Source organism: Pteropus medius, unplaced genomic scaffold, assembly GCF_902729225.1.
Source record: "Pteropus medius unplaced genomic scaffold, Ma_sr-lr_union100, whole genome shotgun sequence".
Lineage (NCBI taxonomy): Eukaryota > Metazoa > Chordata > Mammalia > Chiroptera > Pteropodidae > Pteropus > Pteropus medius.
This window is the reverse complement of record NW_024351730.1, coordinates 5,688,560-5,706,506: the sequence shown is the minus strand read 5'-3', so window position 1 is coordinate 5,706,506 and position 17,947 is coordinate 5,688,560. Positions and strand designations below refer to the sequence as shown.

The following is a 17,947-nucleotide window of genomic DNA, read 5'->3' as shown; positions in this document are numbered from 1 at the left end:
TCATGAACTAAAGTGTAAATCTAGTTTTTAGTTCTAGAAACCTAATCTTCTTTCTATAGATTTAAATTCTACTTATTTATGAGAATGGCTAATATTTTGAAATAGATTTTTGATTCAGAGTTTCAAATATATACATGTTATTTTTGGTAAGCTTTTATATCAAGCTGAATGGCTATAGCATTTTAATAAAGGTTTATTTTATAGAAACTAATTTTAATTATTTGATCTATTTAAGCTTTGTTTAAATCTACCTAAATGATATACCAATATAATTTTTAATATACTTTTTCAGAACACAAATGCAAATCTGAACATGAGGAAAAGAACGAATGCCTTGGTTCACTCTGAGTCTGATGTTGGCATCAGAACTGAGGTAGGAAACCATTTGAGCAGATCTTCTATGGCTGTTCAAGAATCTTCTGAAGCCACATCACAGTCTTACTTAGCTTCTAGTCCAAATCCGTTCAGCCATGCAAATGCAGCTGAAACTATTTCTGCTGCAAGAGCTCTTCCGTCTGCTTCTTCTACTCCTAGTAGAACTGGGTATGTGCCCCGGCAAGCTTCAGTTGGATCTGCTTCTACCCACCATATGTTTGGATCAAGACTGGAGAGAATTAAGACCACAGTTAATACTATAGGGGCTTCTGGAAAGTTGTCAGCCATTACTTCTCCCTCTTCTCCACCGCCTTCCGGATCTGGCACAAGTAAAATAGACAAATATGCCCGTATTCTCTTTCCAGTAACATTTGGGGCATTTAACATGGTCTATTGGGTTGTTTATTTATCTAAAGACACTATGGAGAAATCAGAAAGCCTAATGTAATTTTTTTTTGCTATGGTAGTTTCCTAAAATATGATATACTTAATGCAGAATGTCTTTTTAAATGTTTTTAAAGATAAACAGTTGTTCTTTACTAAAATAAAAATTCTATGTAATTTTTCCATTTAAAAAATTCAAGCCAGTTATTGGGAGAGTTAATTCTCAGTGAAGAGAAAGTGAGCCAATTTTTATTTCAGAAAAACTATTTCAATAGAATCAATTCATCCTTCAAAGTAGATGGATTACAGACCATCCTGGAAAGTTGGGACTAGTGAAATAGGGCTATTAAAGATAGCTGGTGCATTTTTTGCATTGAAATTTGAAAACAGACTATGACATTTTTTAATGTACACCATGACTATCAACCAACCACCCTAAATTTCCCAGTGGCATGGCCATTAATCAGAATTGTTTATTGGATATCATATGCGGTGACTTTGGAGATCCTCTTACCTAGTGTCTACAAGAAAAAGACTTTTCTTGCTAAATGAAACAGTTTTAAAAGTTAAATGGAACAAAACAAATACTGATCAATAGAGCGAAACTTCTGCTGCATCAAAAACAAAGAAAGAGACCAGGGAAAATATGTTTCCTGTCATATGTTGTCCAAACAGGACTTAACAGTTGACTTGAAAATTTGTGCTTTGAGCCAAAGTTTAACTCATTATATGAATTCTTTTTGATAGTAGTTCATTCAGATATGTATTCTTTTAACATGTTTATTCAGAGCCTATCAGGTCCCAGGCACTATGCTAGATATTGTCTCTCTAGGAAAGCTCTTTCACCTTTACCTACAGTATTACTGAAATAGTAGAACAGTCAATGCATGCTAATAAACCATAAAGTAGCAGAAGCCATTGCATTCTTTAATGGAGAAAAATTACTTAGAGCCTGAAAACGTTCAAAATATTTGTGTCTCCTATATTGGTAGAAGATAACAGGTATATTGTTCACATGGCCACTTTGGAGATAAGTACACATTAAAACAACTTCAACTTACTTCAAAATGTAATAAAAATGTGGTACAGATTTTTTTATAAGTGAAAAGAAATGTGTACCTGAAAGTAGAAATCTGGGCACTGTAAGACCTTATAGATTACTTGTCTCAAATATGATCAGAATCACAGAATAGTTTTTGATCAGAATCACAGAATCATCAGAATTAGGAACTCAATACAAGAACATTCAGATGCTTTTCCCAATATAGATTTGTATTAGCTGGTGAAATGCTAACCTTCTGGGGAGTTCTTGTGTCTGTAGTTCTGTGTTTCTGGATAGTTTTGTGTTTATTTTGAATAAAGTTTTTGTACAATTTCATAACTAAGTTGGATATTTTAAATTTAAAAGAGCGGCAAAGGAATGGAGTAAAAAAAAATCATAGCCAAGGGGTAGGATGCCACTGACTCTGTTATGTAATTTATCAGGATTTTCATTTACCGACTTTTCTTTTTCATTAGGTAGACTTAACAACTTGATTGAATTCTTTGCAGCTGTCTTACGCGACTAAATCCAGGTCTAGTTTTTTGTTGTGTTGCTTCCAGATTTTTCGTCTATACTTCTCTCTTTCTGATCTGGGTTTTGTGAATGAATGTGTTCTACATGTTTTGGGGACCATTTTGATCTATTATTTTTTAGAAAAGAAATGATATTAATTGGCATTAGTTTTTTAGTTATTGCTTTGCCTTGAAATGGTTATATATGAGACCCATAAAATATGCAAATGCCAAATATTAATTTTGAATCACATATCAGGAATTCCTTCTTGGTTATCTCTCTAGATATTTCCTAGAATAATCAACAGTTTTAAGGTTGAAAGATGCTTTAGAAATAATCCAATCCAAACTCCTCTTTTATAAATTGGCAGTAATATGAGGCCCAGTAAAATTGGTATAAATGTACATATTTAATAAAGAGTACTTGTACAAAAAGCTCATTCATCATTATTTCATCCATGTGAGCAGATTTCTACCCTTGAGAGCAATGCTTGGAAAGTACGATTTTTCATTATTCTAACAAAATGACCTTATTTCTTCGGTGAGAAATATACTCCTTGCTTCTTTATTAGTCTATTCTTAAGAAATATTTCATTGGATTTCTTTTTTAAAAAATAAATTCTTCTCCTACATATTTTACAGATACTAAAGGGATAAAAATAAATAGTTTTAGATTTGTAGACCATAGATCCAAATGAACTCATAGTTTTTTTTCTTATCTTTGTGTATGAAGGAGATTCTAAATAAATCAGATGGTCAAATAAAGAGAAAGCGCAAAATTAACCAAGGATTCTTAATTCTTAATCTGACGAATAAATTGACCAGAAAGTCTAATCACTAATACACAAAAAAATTATTTTATTTGTATACACTGTTAATATTAATAATGTATAGTTTATTTTTCCCAACTGAATTCTATCAAATTAATTCAAGGCTAAATTTTTTATTCTGGTCATCATTTCTGTCTTTTCAATAACTCAGAGCTACATTAAACAGGACACTTGTGAAGAACCAGTCACTTTTTTCTGTTAGAAAATCTAACAGGCATCATTAGGAGAGCCCAAAGTTCTAGCAATCTGTCAAGAATAGTTCCAGCTGAGAGTAGTACCTTTGTATGTTTCTACCTTTTAAATATGAAGTTCAGGTGTTTTATTCAGTACCAGTATCTATAGTCTAGATTTAAACTCCACACCAACCACTAACTGCTACATAATTCTAATTTCCTCCGGGCATGACTAGGTATGATAACATATTTACATGATTAATCCACAGTTTAAAATGACTTGTTTTGTGCATATACAGATTATTTGAGTGGTGTATATTTTAAATTAGACATCACAAAACTTGCATTAGAGTAGGCGGAGAGTAGAGTCATCCTCTTTTACTGATGGAAGTGAATCATAGAAAAGTTAGTGATAAAGATACATCACAGGGCTGAACTGAACTTTGAAAGGTAATTTTTTAGTCACCTCACCTTAGCAGTGACCATGTTTCAAGCAATACATAAAAATTTGATTGTGGTTTGCTTTACTCATGAACTGGTAATACTGCCTGGCCTAGAAAAAAAATTCCCCACTCTCCGCTTTCCTATTTCCCAATGGTTCCTCTACTAGGTTTGCAAATAACCTCTATTGAAAAAGCACCAGGTGGAGAAATGGATGGTAAGATTTCAAGTTCTGACGCTTAGACAAGTCACTTAACCTCTCAGGTATGATTCCTTATTTATAAAAGGAGATTAAATAATACCTAATATTTCTTTCAGTTTTAATATTCTTTGGTTCTCATGTAGACTAAATGTAAGCAAATTCTTGAGATGGATACACTCAATATTTTGTTCCACAAATAAATGTTTACCGGGAAAAAGACCCTTGATTTTAATTTGACTGCTTAATTAGTTTTAGCTCACAACTTGCCTCCAACTAAGGTTTCCTTACCTTAAAAGAAATAGCTTCTCTTCATTTAGATTAGATATTTTCTTCCCTGTGGAAGACTTCATTATTTAAAGACTAAAGAATTTTAGTTCTTTCTTTTTTCTGGGTTTTAACTCATCTTTACTAAACAGGCTCCTGCTTAATGTTGGGTGCAGTGCTGAGTTTTAGATGTACTTAGATAAACAAAACCAGTTCCTTTCCTTATAGGTTCCTTATAGTCTGGTCGTGATGATAGATATGTAGATAAATAACTGTGGAGTGTAATACGTGCTGCAGTAGCATAGAGATGAGACAAGGTGCTATGAGTGAGCACTCACCTCAGGCACAAAATATACGGGAGCATCAAAATCCTCAATAATCAAGATAAATAATGTTTTGAAAGAATATTTTAAAAATTCAAAATTCATACAAAAATCTCTGATGAACGAATACCCATATTTTAAATAAAGATAGGATCAATATTAATATTTCCTTTTGATTCAGGTTCTATTATTGCTTGGCTTGGCACTGATCTAGAGGTTAGAAAAAGGATGCACATAATTTTATAACTTTGTTGGTGAGAAGAAAAAAAGAGTGATGGCAGGGAAGGCTTCACAGAGATAATAGTAAACCGAATTCTGTAAAATAATTTGAAGTTCTAGTCCCTCTATCTACTCTACAAACAATGAAAGCACATTTTTAGCACCACCTGAAGCATGAAAAAAAGACATAGATTTGGAACTTCAAGGGGAACTCTTACTACAAATAGTTTAGGGTAGTGGGAGAGATGAGTGAATGTGAGAAATGAAAGTTGGTGATGTTGGAAGGAATTGTGGGGCTGGATTAGAGAGAATTTTGTGTAAATTACCAAAGAGATTGGATTTGATCTCGAATTAGTGGCGATTTATTGAAAATTCTGCAGGATAATTAGATGAAGATGCACATACTACATTTCTGTTTCAGAGAAATCACCTGATTGCTGTCTGAGCGAATGGAATGGAGGACCATTAATCCCTAGGTAGTACACAAATTGAGATATCTCCTTCTCTCTCTCTCAGTTAACCTTACATTTCTTTTTTTTTAATTTTAATCTAAATGATTTCATAGTCATTTGTAAAAATGATATATGATTGTTAAAAATAAAGATAGATATTGCAGAAATTTAAAAATCTAAAATCCCACCACTAAGAATCTAATATTTTATTAATATCATGCCAGATACTTTGTATAGATATGTTTGTATAGAAGGATGGACTGATTGATTACAAGAGAAAATTTATAAATGTAGGAGCCAAATATTCTGTATGTGAATGTTGTTGCTAAGTAATAAAAAAATTAAATTTAACTTTACCTCCATTTAAGAAAAAATATGCTAGAGTAAAATGAAGAGATCGTTGAAATGTAGATAGTGTTTGTTCAAAGCAAGACATTTTGAGGACTGTCTTTTTATTCTAGATTTCAATTTTATTTCAGATTATGTTTCTTATTATGTGTCTAAATAAATTTTTCTTTCAGAATGTTAATTATGTTAAATCTCTTGTCTCTGTAACTATTTATAATATTCTATATAATCACTTTTGTATTTTTAAATTTGTTAACTTTTGCTAAGCATAACCCAAGTGAGTTTTTAGTTGTATGTTATTTTGTAAACTCTAACGTGATATTCAGATTCATAATGGTTTTAGTCTTCTCCATTGCTGTTTTAGTCTGTGCCATTTTATTTTTTTTTCATTTAATTCTGTTTGTATAACCTCTATTGAAAATTGTATCTTTTTTGAGTATCTTACACTGTTAATAAGATCATGTATATAATCTATTTGAGATTACAGAAAACTATTTATATAAACTTTTCCTCTGTTTTCTAGATAAACTTTATCTGCTTTTTCATTGTGTGTTTGCCTCCTTTGCCTATGTTCCATGCTGGTTTCTTTCTATTAATCACTGAATGAAGTCAGCTATTTACTGAATGAATCAGATCCTCCCACAGCAGCTATTTAAATTTCAGGTTTTAAGCCCACCTCCCCAAATCTTCCGCCAAGGGACCATATTTTTTCTCTATTTTTGACATTCGGGTGGTCTATGTGGTGTATATTGTAAAACTCTTTCAATTTTACTTTCTCTGTGTTGTTAGTGCTCTAGTGATTATTGCCTCTAGTGCTCTAATCACTAGAGCACTAACAACACAGAGAAAGTAATATTAGTAGTAATATTAGAAAGTAATATTAGTAGTCTGTGTTATCCAGCAGGCTGCTTCACAACTATCAAAGTCTATCAGCAATTTTTCTTTACCCCTGTATTCTACCACTGGGGAATGATATATAACTGGAATTCTGTGAAGACAGATTTTGCTTTTCTCTTGCCTGTCCATGTTTCATCTCATGGCTTCAAACAGTCTTTGGAGAATGTCTCAGGACCGTAACACTCAGTGAAATCTGTATCTTGTGCCAGTCAATTTTCTTTCTCCTATTAGTGTAAATGTCTCTGTATTTGAAAACTATTTATCACTGTTGTCATTTACTTATAATTACAAGTGTGATTTTCATTTTGTTTTTCCAATTTTTCATTATACATGTTATTGTTGGAGGTATTTCATAGAAGTGTGTTATAAAAGCTTTTATAATTCTAAAAACCCTTTTTAAACCATTTTAAATGAATCACCATCTATCATTTGTATTTCATTTAGACCAGGGGTTGACCAGAGTATCTTTTACTGATAATCTTTATTGACAACCAGAGCTATATGTTTTTTTTCTCTTCTGTATATCAGGTGTCATTGGAATCAAGTATTAAACCTGGATTAAATCAGTGACAACACAGTTGATAGAAAACACTTCTTTTTTAGGGGTAGGAAATGAAACTAATAATAGAAAATAAATATTATTTTAGTTAACTTTGACTGACATATTCTTTTACAGTCTTTTGCATTTGTAAATGGTAGTCTGCATTTCATCTTTGCAGATGTTTGCAAATATAGTAGAGCATGATTATTGTCATTTTATTGATTATGTATACTATTTCCTAGTTTAAATATACAATAATGGGACTTTTTATTTTTCAAAATACATGCAAATTATTGTTGGTTGATGAGGCTAGGTTTTATAATTTTAATGGAGTTTCACTGTAAAATGAATCAAAACCAAGTTTTCATGCAAAATCATGCTCTGTAAATAGGAAATTAAATTTTGCACTGATTTCTCCTCATTATAAAAATTCCTTAATAATTTTATGCTGAAAATATTGAGAACGGAAGAAGAAATAAAAATAACGTACTCTGTTTATTTTTTTTTTTAGTTGGAATGTTGCACAAACCAAGAAATAAAAGCCTATCTGACGCCCTCTGAATAATTTTAAATTGTTTGTTTAATTATACAGTTGAAGATATTCCTTATTATGGAAGTAGAGAAAAATAATAATGTGTATTTTATCATATTATAAAAACTAAATTTGTTATCTTTTGAGCTTCATTACTCTTGCTCAATTACAATAGTAAATAAAAAAGTGTGACATACAAGCAGTTCTAAATTTGGTAAGGAATACAGGTGTTTTGATTTTATGGGAATACAGTTTCTTTACAAAGTATATATTTCTTCAGTTTATAGCAATCACATCTGACTGCCTGAAATTGATGATTTTATTCTATATAAGAGTATTACCATGGTATATTATATTGAGGAACACATAGTCATTATAATTTTTTTTTCGCAAATTTGTTTTAAAGAGGGATATTACCAAATGTTGGTTTAGTATTTTAAAATAATTTGTCAGGAAATGATTTTTTTTTAATGCTGTTTGTTTAAGCAAACTTCTCTTGGTTCTCAAAGCTAAACTTAATACTCATGTTAATAGACTTCTTTTGCATCCTAAAACAAAATATATACCTGAGCATAGCATTGTGGAATAATTCAGGTTTCAATTTCCCATTGGAGAATAAGTATTTAGAAATAATAAGGATTTAAATTTCTATAAAATCTGTTCATAGATAATTATATTTTAAGATGTGTTGGAGCTAAATTCTGGAATCATTAAAATACAAATGTTGTATCTATCTAATGCATTTTTTTCTATTTAAATTTAAAACAATAAACAAACATCTTTGGAATATTTTTTGTTTAAGAACTTTTTTTTCTGTTTATAAGTACCTTTCCTTTAAATTGGTCACAGTATTGTTTCTGACATAATATTTCACTGTTGAAGTCCTGCCTCTATCATGTGTATTCCTAGATTTTACTTACCTCTAATTCAATATCATCATATAGATTATAGTTTTGCCAAGTTTTCACAACTGGGAAAATATTTGTGGATGACATGGAAGAAGAAAAGTTATAGAGCCCACGATGTCTGATATGGCACAATAAAAACCTTTAACTATGTGGTTTTGATTAACAAAAAGGGCATATATTCAACACTCTTTTCGTTAATCAAAAAATATGCTTCTATATATTGCTTTTTTTTGTTTCTGATGAGTCAAAATTAATAAAGATAACTTAATTCTAACCTGTGAGAGTAAACTTTTTGAGAAACTGAGTAAAGCTAACTTTTAAAAATATGTGAGCATATGCCTTTTACTATCTAGCTCAGAATATTAGATATAATTATTTTGATGAAATGAAGCACTTTGAATGCTCTGACAATCTTTAATAAAAGTCTCTAAAAATTTTATAAGATACCATGAAACATTCTGAATATAACACCCCTTGTTTTGAAACAACTGTTTTCTGAAGAAAAAAATAGGGCTTTTGATTTATACCTTTTAAAAAACAGAATGTACCTGAGAGAAAAATAGTTGACCATAGATTTTCCACAACATGCACACCACATACACACACTCATTCTTAATTAATACAATCTAATAAAATACACAGTATATGTAGTATTATTTTTGTTCACTTTAATGATATTAAATCTTTTCCATATTCAATTGTACTTTATTCAGTTAAATATAATTCTCGTTAAGACTAAATGTTTGTGTTCCCCCAACATGATTATGTTGAAACCCTACCCCCATCACCATGTGATGCTATTAGGAGATGGGGTCTTTGGGAGATAATTAAGATTAATGAGGTCATAAGGATGGAGCTCTCATGAATGGGGGGTTAATGCCCTTACAAGAGTCGTGAGAGATTGCTTCTTCACTCTGCTCTCTATCACAATGACAAGCTGACAATCTGCAACCTAGAAGAATCCAACCACGGTGCCATCTTGGTCTTTGACTTCCAGCCTCAAAAACTGTGAGGAATACATTTCTGTTGTTTAAGCACCAAATCTATGATATTCTGTTATAGCAGCCCAAACTGACTAAGGTAATTATCTATTCTTGTGAGAACATTTCTATTAAAATCTTAATATTTAAAGTATATAGACTATTGTGTAGTAATTTGTGCTATGCTTTAAAAAAAAAAAAGATCTGAAGCTGTCATTGACCACCGGATCCTGTTTCCAACTAAACAATACTAGTTAGAAAGTGCCTGCCTGCTATTTTCAATGTGGGTAACAGAGAAGTACCGCTAATATAGGAGAAAGTGGAAGTCAAAATCAAACAACCCAAAGTATTCTCAAAAACAAGCTTAAACAGAGAGGTGGGAAAAATAAGTTAATGGAACACGTATAGATATTATGACTTTTCAAACTGAATTTCATCAATTGTTTAAATTATATTTCATTTATTTGTTTAATCTATTAATAATTTCTTCATAGCTCATTTTTGGAGTATAATAGTTAAAGATTAATTTATTTTCTGATTTATTGGAAGCAGAAGTTCTATGTTGACTGCTTGGTTGTAAAAATACACCCTGGGATGGTTCAATAATTGTGAACTTGTTTATGATATTATTTATTCTGTATTATAATTCTCTGTACATTTTGAAAATTAATCTCTCATGAGAAAAATTACATGAAATTCTTGCTATTCTAGTATGTTTTCTTGATGTCACTTTGCATCCTTCATGTGAGTTCTTAAATGCTATCCCTCTCATTTTATTCTAGAGAATATAAAATAATGTCATCTATTTAACATTGGTTTGGATTATGTCCTCCGAAAATTCTTCAAGGTAACATTCATCAACTTGGTATTCTAGGCAAACAGATTCATGAATCTGTATCATTAGTCTTAAGACAAATGTTAATTAGTGAAATCATTTATTAAGTAAGACCAATACGTCTGCTTGTAGAATAATATTATTGTCAAGATGCCCCATGTTTATTTATCAGTTGAAAACTAAACAGATTGATACATTGGTACTCTTAATAGAGGGAGATATGTCAGTTAACATGTTACTCCAACATTCTGATAACATTTCTCTTTTTTTCCTCAACTGCAGTTTTCTGCATTTTTGCCTACTCTCTCCTTATGTAAATATAATGTAGTATGATGCCAAAGCTCCTTCCATAGTTATGGTGTTCTTATCAGTGGCATAGAGAGATGAGAAGAAAAATTCCTTTTTCTCCTGCATACAAAATGAAAAGAGTAAAGGTATCGTTCTATTTTCATATTTTAAGTGCATAATTTTCTAACTGATGCATTGTATAACATAAATGAGAACAACATTCTTTCTTCGCTCATAAGTAAGACTATGTCTAATGTTTCTTTTAGGAAGAAAAGCAATGGTGAGAAAAAAGCTATTGCTTTTTATTTTGGAAAAAGTTATATTGTGAATAGACTAAAACCTTCTGCCCACTCTAAGAATAAACCATATATAGAATTGAAAATGCCCTATAGAGATTGTGCTAACTGAATTATTCAAATACATCCCTAGAAGAACAGATCTAAAATGCTGGGCATTCATCATAAAGGTTGACTGATATGTAATTTATTTTCCATCACACAATTAGTCCTTGCATTTCTGCTCAAGCGGTGGCCTAATTTCTAGCCCCTTGGTTTCATTTCTCCAGCCCCACCCATTCTACATGCTGATGTCAGAATCTCTGTTCATTTCACTTTCCTTAGAGTCTCTATTGGTTCTCTATCACCTTTGGGATAAAATATAAATTCCTTACCATGACATTCAGGGCTCAGCACAATCTAACTCTGTAATTTCACCTTCATCCTCTCTTTCACTGATTCTATGACCTAGCCACCCAGGACTACATGAAGTTCTTTATAACATAATCTACATGACCATACCTTTTCAAGTTAATTCTTTGCTTAAGTTGCCTTTCTCCCACTCTTGTCTTGTTGACGACCTCCTGTAAATCACAACACCAATATTCTCATTCACTAAGGCCATCTCTGATTCTCCTTAGTAGAATTAATGAATGTATTTTTCCATTGTTCCTACAATCCTTTTGTAGTATCTGTCATATAAAATTATGATTATTTGGAAACACGTCTGCTTTTTGTTTGTAAAGTGTCTATATTTTAATAAAAGATGAATAGACTGTGCTCTCTGATCACAAGTTCACAGTTTTATCTTGTGAGTATAGTAAGATTAAAATCAATTTGCACATCATCTGACGAACAACTGAAGATCCTAGCATAGTGCTTGCAAATCTGTAAGTTTAGTTTATTGCATAATTTGAATTTAGTTTATTAGATAATTTGAATTTTGTTTATTGGATAACTTGACTTGAGATTAGCAGAGAACAATAGGCCAATAGCTTTCACTTTATACAACTTGATAAAATAATAATTATTTAAAAGTATTAGGCACAAGAAATTACTTCATATAATTCAATTTTAGATTGTGTACTATAACTAAAACAACATTTTTAATGCTCTCAACTAAATGTATTTAATGGATCTATAATTATAATTCTGACACTTGATGGCAATTGGAGGGGGATTCAGATGTGTATATTTTAAAGTTGTTGCAAAACTATATATTTTTATTGAATAGTAATTATAACTTTACTGCTCTTGACTGTTTTTTCCTCACCTGTCACTTTATAAGAGAATATATATAGAAAATTAAAAGGATCGGCTTCACAAGCATATCATGGTTAAAAATTCCTTTTTTCTTTATACCCGAGAAGTTTTGCCCATCAAGTGCTCGAGTAAATTTGGATTCTTTGAAAATAATCATGCTTTGAATTACAAAACATACCTTATTCAGACAGTACAAATTGTTTTAAAATAAATGTTCCAATAGTAACTGAAGAATATAATTGGTTACACTGGTTTCAGAAGTAGAACACTGACATTCCATTGTTGGTTTTTGAAAATCTTATTTTAGTAATAATATGTTAGTGCATTGCTTACGGCATGCTAGCTTATACCAAACTCGTTACTACAGTGAGAATAGGAAGAAAAAGATGACATCAAGAAGGTAAGAGAGTGAGAAAAATTAGAAACAGTGGTAAGCAGTATTTTGAGAGAAATTCCACAATGGTTTTTAAAGTTGGTCAGGACCAGAGTGAAATTATATACTTTATATACTTACAAAGCAGCAATACCATTCCATTCTTCTTATTTTCAAATCTTATACAATTAAAAGTTAACCTTGGGCCACAGCAAATAAGTTTAAGTAACAGAGAGGACAAAACAAGAAATCCTTTTCAATTAATATAATTGGACATATATTGAAGCTCATTGTTGTTTTCTTATTCCTAAATCGTTTGCACAGAAACATAGATGTTTATTATGCTACTGCTATATACATAATCCAAATGTTGCTGATCTAGCTACTTGTATTGAATGCTGTTGGTTTTTTGGCTGTAAATGCAAAACTAAATCAGCCATTTCTCCTACTCGATGATTGATTAGCAAGAAGTAATTCACTTAAAACACAAATTGTTTTTTGCATTATTATTGAATAATTAAGAATAATTAATAATTAAGAATATTAAGAATAAAGAGAAAGGAAGCTGTGGAAGTAACAGTAGTGTAAGGAACATAATACTCAGGGTATAAGATTTATAAATGCAAAAGTAATACTTTTAATATTAAAAGTTATTTTTTATACTCTTTGTATTAACGTGCCTTCTTCTGTGGGAATTCCTAACTACTGGCTATACACACTTCAAGAGCAGACTACATGTGATCTGGTATTTTATTTTACTTTTAATATTTTAATGTTACTTTCAAGACTAGTGATGTATGCTGGTAATATTATATGGATGGAAGATTATATACAAATGACTTATTGAAGAGTTAGTATTTCTTTTTCTCTTTTGAGGGAAAAATCATGTCTGGTACTATATAAGTAATTGCATCATATGTATATGATATAGATATATTTATTTTTATATTAGCAGTATTAATTTTACTTTCAAATTTTTTCTTTCTTTATAATGTCTTCATTGTTTATACACATCTTGCCACCAGATATGATGGAGCTGAAAATGTTTTTGAGGCTTTTAATAAATGTTGGCATAAATTATTGGCAAGCAAGTGCACATAATATTGTAAGTAAAAGATTGCAAATTGAGATATGTAAGATGACAATAAGGTGCCTCACTTACTACCTAGAGGTAGCTTAGAATAGTGCTGGCCCAGAAGCTCCAGATTCATATATCACTTAATAGTGCGTGATTTTAGGCATTTTATTTAAGGTCACTGCTGTTCAGTTTCCTCATCAAAGATAATTATTTATCTTGAGTGTTTTTGATGTTTAAATGAGTTGATTCAATTGAATATGTTTTTAAAAGTACCTGGCACATAGTTAAATGTTCAATAAATGTTGGGTGCTATTGCTGCTTAATAAACTTTCCAAAAATGTGGTGCTTAAAATGACAATTTATTGGTGTATTTTGCATGGTTCTGTTGGCTCCTCTGAGTGGCTCTTACTTGGATTCTCTTTTACAGTTGCAGTAAAATAGCAGGCGAAGATGAAGTCACAGGAATGTTTTTACTCAAAGGCCTAATGCCTGGACCGAGAAAGTTATAGTTATGGTGGCTATTTGACAATTTCTCTCTTTATGTGGCTACCTTGTGCTTCCTTTTAACATGGCAGTCTCATAAATCAGATTTCTTACAAGGCACCTAGCTTTCTCCAAGGCAAGCATTTTAAGAGACAGGAAATGGAAGTAGCCAGTCTACTAAGGCCCATCTTACAAGCTAGCACAAATATGGCACTTGTGCTAAATATTCTACAGGTCACAGTAGTTACAGAGTCCTCTCAGATTCAAGGAGAGTGGACACAGAACTTACTTCTCAATGGGAGGAGTGTCAAAGAATTGTAGCCATCCTTAATCTGTCACCTATATTAACATTATTTAGTGAACTGTTTGGTGAATGCTGACATTCCATGCCTTCCTGGCAGCTGAAAAACCTTTAAGCAATTTAGATACATTGGTCCTAGACTCTTTACATTGAGATTTTTTGAAAATGATCTTTGAATAATTAGCTTTATAATCAGTACAGAACTTCCGCCTACGAAAAACTCACCCAAGCTATTATTTCTCTTTGACCTGTGACACCAATCTAGAATAGAGAATATAGAAGAATTGTTTATACTTCAATAAAATCCATAGAGAATATATATCTCTACATTTATAACACATGAGATAAGACTGTGAGAGAAATGGGTCACATATATTTCTCTCGGCAGGGTATAAAAATTAGAGGTCATTTAGATTCCAGGGAAAAAAATTACTAGAGCAGTGTGACTTTTTAAAATTTAGCTAGAAATAGCAGCATAATTAAGTAAAAGAACTTTGGGCTTTGGGATTGTGACAGTAAAGATATTATGTCATTTTGCCGGTATTATACCAGCCTATTTATTTTTCCTTTATTTAGTTAATTGACGTCAGCCCTAATGGTGGGCTGGCAATTGAGCCAATTAAGTGGCAATTTGAAATAAGAAAAATTTTGAGGTGCAGTTTTAGAAATTTAGATAGTCTATAAAACAAGCAGTTCATATAATCAAAATAAACAAAGATGTCAGTGCTGTCAAAAAATCTGAAAAACATCAGTTTAAAAAAATAATAAAAGCAAAACTTGTCAGGAAAAATGAACTAGAGACTCATAAAATCATATGGATGGTCAGGTTGTAGGCTATATAGCCTGGTATCATAGATTAAGCATATCTTATAAGTGCTAGGATAGCTAGATAATTATTTTAACATTTATTGATCGAGACATATTATTTTATAAAAATTTCTCCTAAATTTCATTGGTTCTTCTATTTTTTTATCCTATTCTATCCTAACCCCATCTTATTGTAGGGTTACTGTATGGTGGTCATAGAATCATAGCACAGCAATCAAAAAACAATTTCAAAGTGAATCGATTTTTTTACCTGGACTTCTTAAACACCGTGAAGTATATACATATAATACCAATGAACACTTTTTAAATCCACTTCTATGTCCCATCCATTTTCCCATATTCCACAGTTACTTCCACATGCCTCCTCCAAAAGTCTCTATAAATGCCTCCCTTAGACTGATACCATGTATCTCTCACCTTTTTTACCTTGACTGCTTTCCTCCTAGCTTTCTAATTTAATATTTCCTCATATTCCTTTATGAAGAAAAGAACCAATCTAGCAACTGATAAAAAAATTCTTTAGAGCATTCCAATCACCCCTTTCCCCTAACTTGGATTTCTGAGTGAGATCAAAACTGAGTAATGGAGTGGGGTGGTTGGTATTCAGAGAGAGGAAACAAAGTTATGGGAAAAGGAGACAGGTAAGTGCAGTGTGCCCCTTCTCACATCTGAGATTAAGCTCTTTGAGTGAACAAAAGAAAACATATAGTCAGAAGTAACTACAAAAGGAGGGAAATAAAATATATTTAGTTAGGCTAGGGAAGATCTTCTCAGAGGGGACATGTTTCCTTCTGATGCCAAAAGCTTGATAGGGTGGGAGTCCAAAGAGAGATCCCAACCTGGAGATCCAGTGACCAGGTTCTTGTCTTATGTCGTGAGAAAGGATTCAAGGACACGACAAACAGCAAGCAGGAAAATGCAAGTGCAATTAAAGCGAAAATAGACATTTAAGAGAAAAGTGCAAGCAACTCAGAGAGTCTGCCCTGAGTAATCTGAATTATGCGCTTTAGTTTTCTTATGGTTGGAGGTGTCCCAAGGCTATCCATCCTGCCTCCTGGTCTTAGTTTATTTCTCATGTGACCTGGAGGGGAGGGGACGACCCAAGTCCATCTATCTTGTCTCTCGGCCTTGGCTTGTTTTTCACGTAGGAGTCTCAGGCTTGGACCAGGGAGAAATTCCAGAGCAGCAGGGAGAGGGCTGAGTAAGGGATTAAAGAAAAATTTCAGAGCTACATCCTGGAGAGGAGGGGATACTTCTCTAGGCTAACTATCCTGCCTCACTTCCATTTCTTATCTAGAGAGTTCTGAATGCATCAGGCTCACAGAAGCATGCCACACAAAAGAATCTATATCCTATCTCCTGGCATTTGTCCAATATAGTAGTTATCTCAGATTTTAAAATTTTGTTGAAAAATTAGTGTTTATGTTTGCATTAAAATAAGTCAGGTGGGTTTGTTATATCTTGACCTCATACTTCTTGCTTCTGTCATGATCTCATTTTGAAACATCTGAAATGTGTGTAGTAAATAAAATTCTGATGTTAACATATGGTCAAACCTGAATACAATCAACGATAGGTTGTCTTTGGTCCTAATCTTTGCAGACCCAGCATAACCAACACATTTCTCTTAAGAAAATTATACAAGATATTCACTAATAAAGCAGGGAGATCTGGGACAGTAGCAGCTCAGGATAGCTAGGAAAGCTAAGTCCTTCTGGTCTTAGGTGGTGATGGGCAAATTATCTGATGCTATTCCCCTTGCTGTCCACTTGGGGAACCATCCAACTATGGCCTGGTCCACCTACAGACCTGTAAGACACACGGGGCCTCCATGCTTAAGATGCCAAAAGGAGGGCTCAGAAGAACATTACAGATAAGGGAATACAACATCTGCCTGGTCAGCCGAAGCTAACTCGTGTTGCTCTTGAGCTCAAACGTAATAGTCGGAACGTTCTTGTTATAGTTGTTCTGTCATTTGCTGTATATTATAAATGTGTAAGTATTTTATTATTTAACAAAACTTCTTTTAATTTTGCAATAAACATTTTTAAGAGCAATGTACTTAAAAAAGGAAAAGTACCTGTTTAATGAGATTTTAAAAATTAAATTCCTGTTTTCAAGAAAGTTGATAGATAATATGTAAACTACACATAATATTGTCAATATTTATCATCCACCATGAGAACATTAGTGACATCACTGTGGAAACCAAAATAGACCCAAAGAAGAATCATCGGCAACTGTTTGAAAGGTTAAAACAGCAAGTCCTCCAATAACATTGTTTCATTCAACATTATTTATTATATTGATAAGATAGATGCCATAGGAACTTAATTTGTGCTTATATTTGTTAGCCTTTAGTAAAACTGGTTTCATTATATGTTGTTTCGCTTTAAGTTGCAGAACCTATTGACAATGTTAAGTGAGAACTGACTGTAGTTATTTTAAGAAGACTGAACTAGAAGATAAGAAATTACATGACTGCAGAAGGCACATATACATATAAAACTGTGAAATAGAATTTCTCTTTAGAATAAATGACTATTCATCTAATTAGTTTTTCTTATTTTTAAAAATAAGTTCCCTAGTGCATATATATTGAGAAATGCTGATTGCTACATAACTTTTTTTTTTAAATTAAGTTTATTGAGGTAACATTGGTTAATATAATTATATAATTTTCAAGTGTACATTATCATTTGACATCTGTATATTCTATTGTGTGTTTACCACCCAAAGTCCAGTTTCTTCAGCTACTATATATTTGATCCCCTATACCCTCTTTACCCTCCCCCTACCC

At 32.0% G+C, this 17,947-nt stretch overlaps 1 protein-coding gene and 1 long non-coding RNA gene across 4 annotated transcripts in view; one reads left to right on the top strand and one right to left on the bottom strand.

The window, feature by feature from the left end:
- GABRA4 (gamma-aminobutyric acid type A receptor subunit alpha4) overlaps positions 1-8,296 on the top strand; it is an 80,443-nt gene extending 72,147 nt beyond the window's left edge. For 2 of the 3 annotated variants that reach the window (XM_039845129.1, XM_039845130.1), the window contains one exon: positions 293-7,494. In XM_039845129.1, coding sequence (XP_039701063.1) covers positions 293-823 — 531 coding nt within the window. In that variant the 3' untranslated portion in view covers positions 824-7,494. Of the gene's footprint in view, positions 1-292; positions 7,495-7,514 lie in introns of those variants that run through there. The other variant, XR_005649120.1, reaches the window with a different exon arrangement.
- LOC120588029 (uncharacterized) overlaps positions 1-17,947 on the bottom strand; it is a 43,238-nt gene that overhangs the window by 18,106 nt on the left and 7,185 nt on the right. The gene's annotated exons all lie outside the window — the stretch shown is intronic.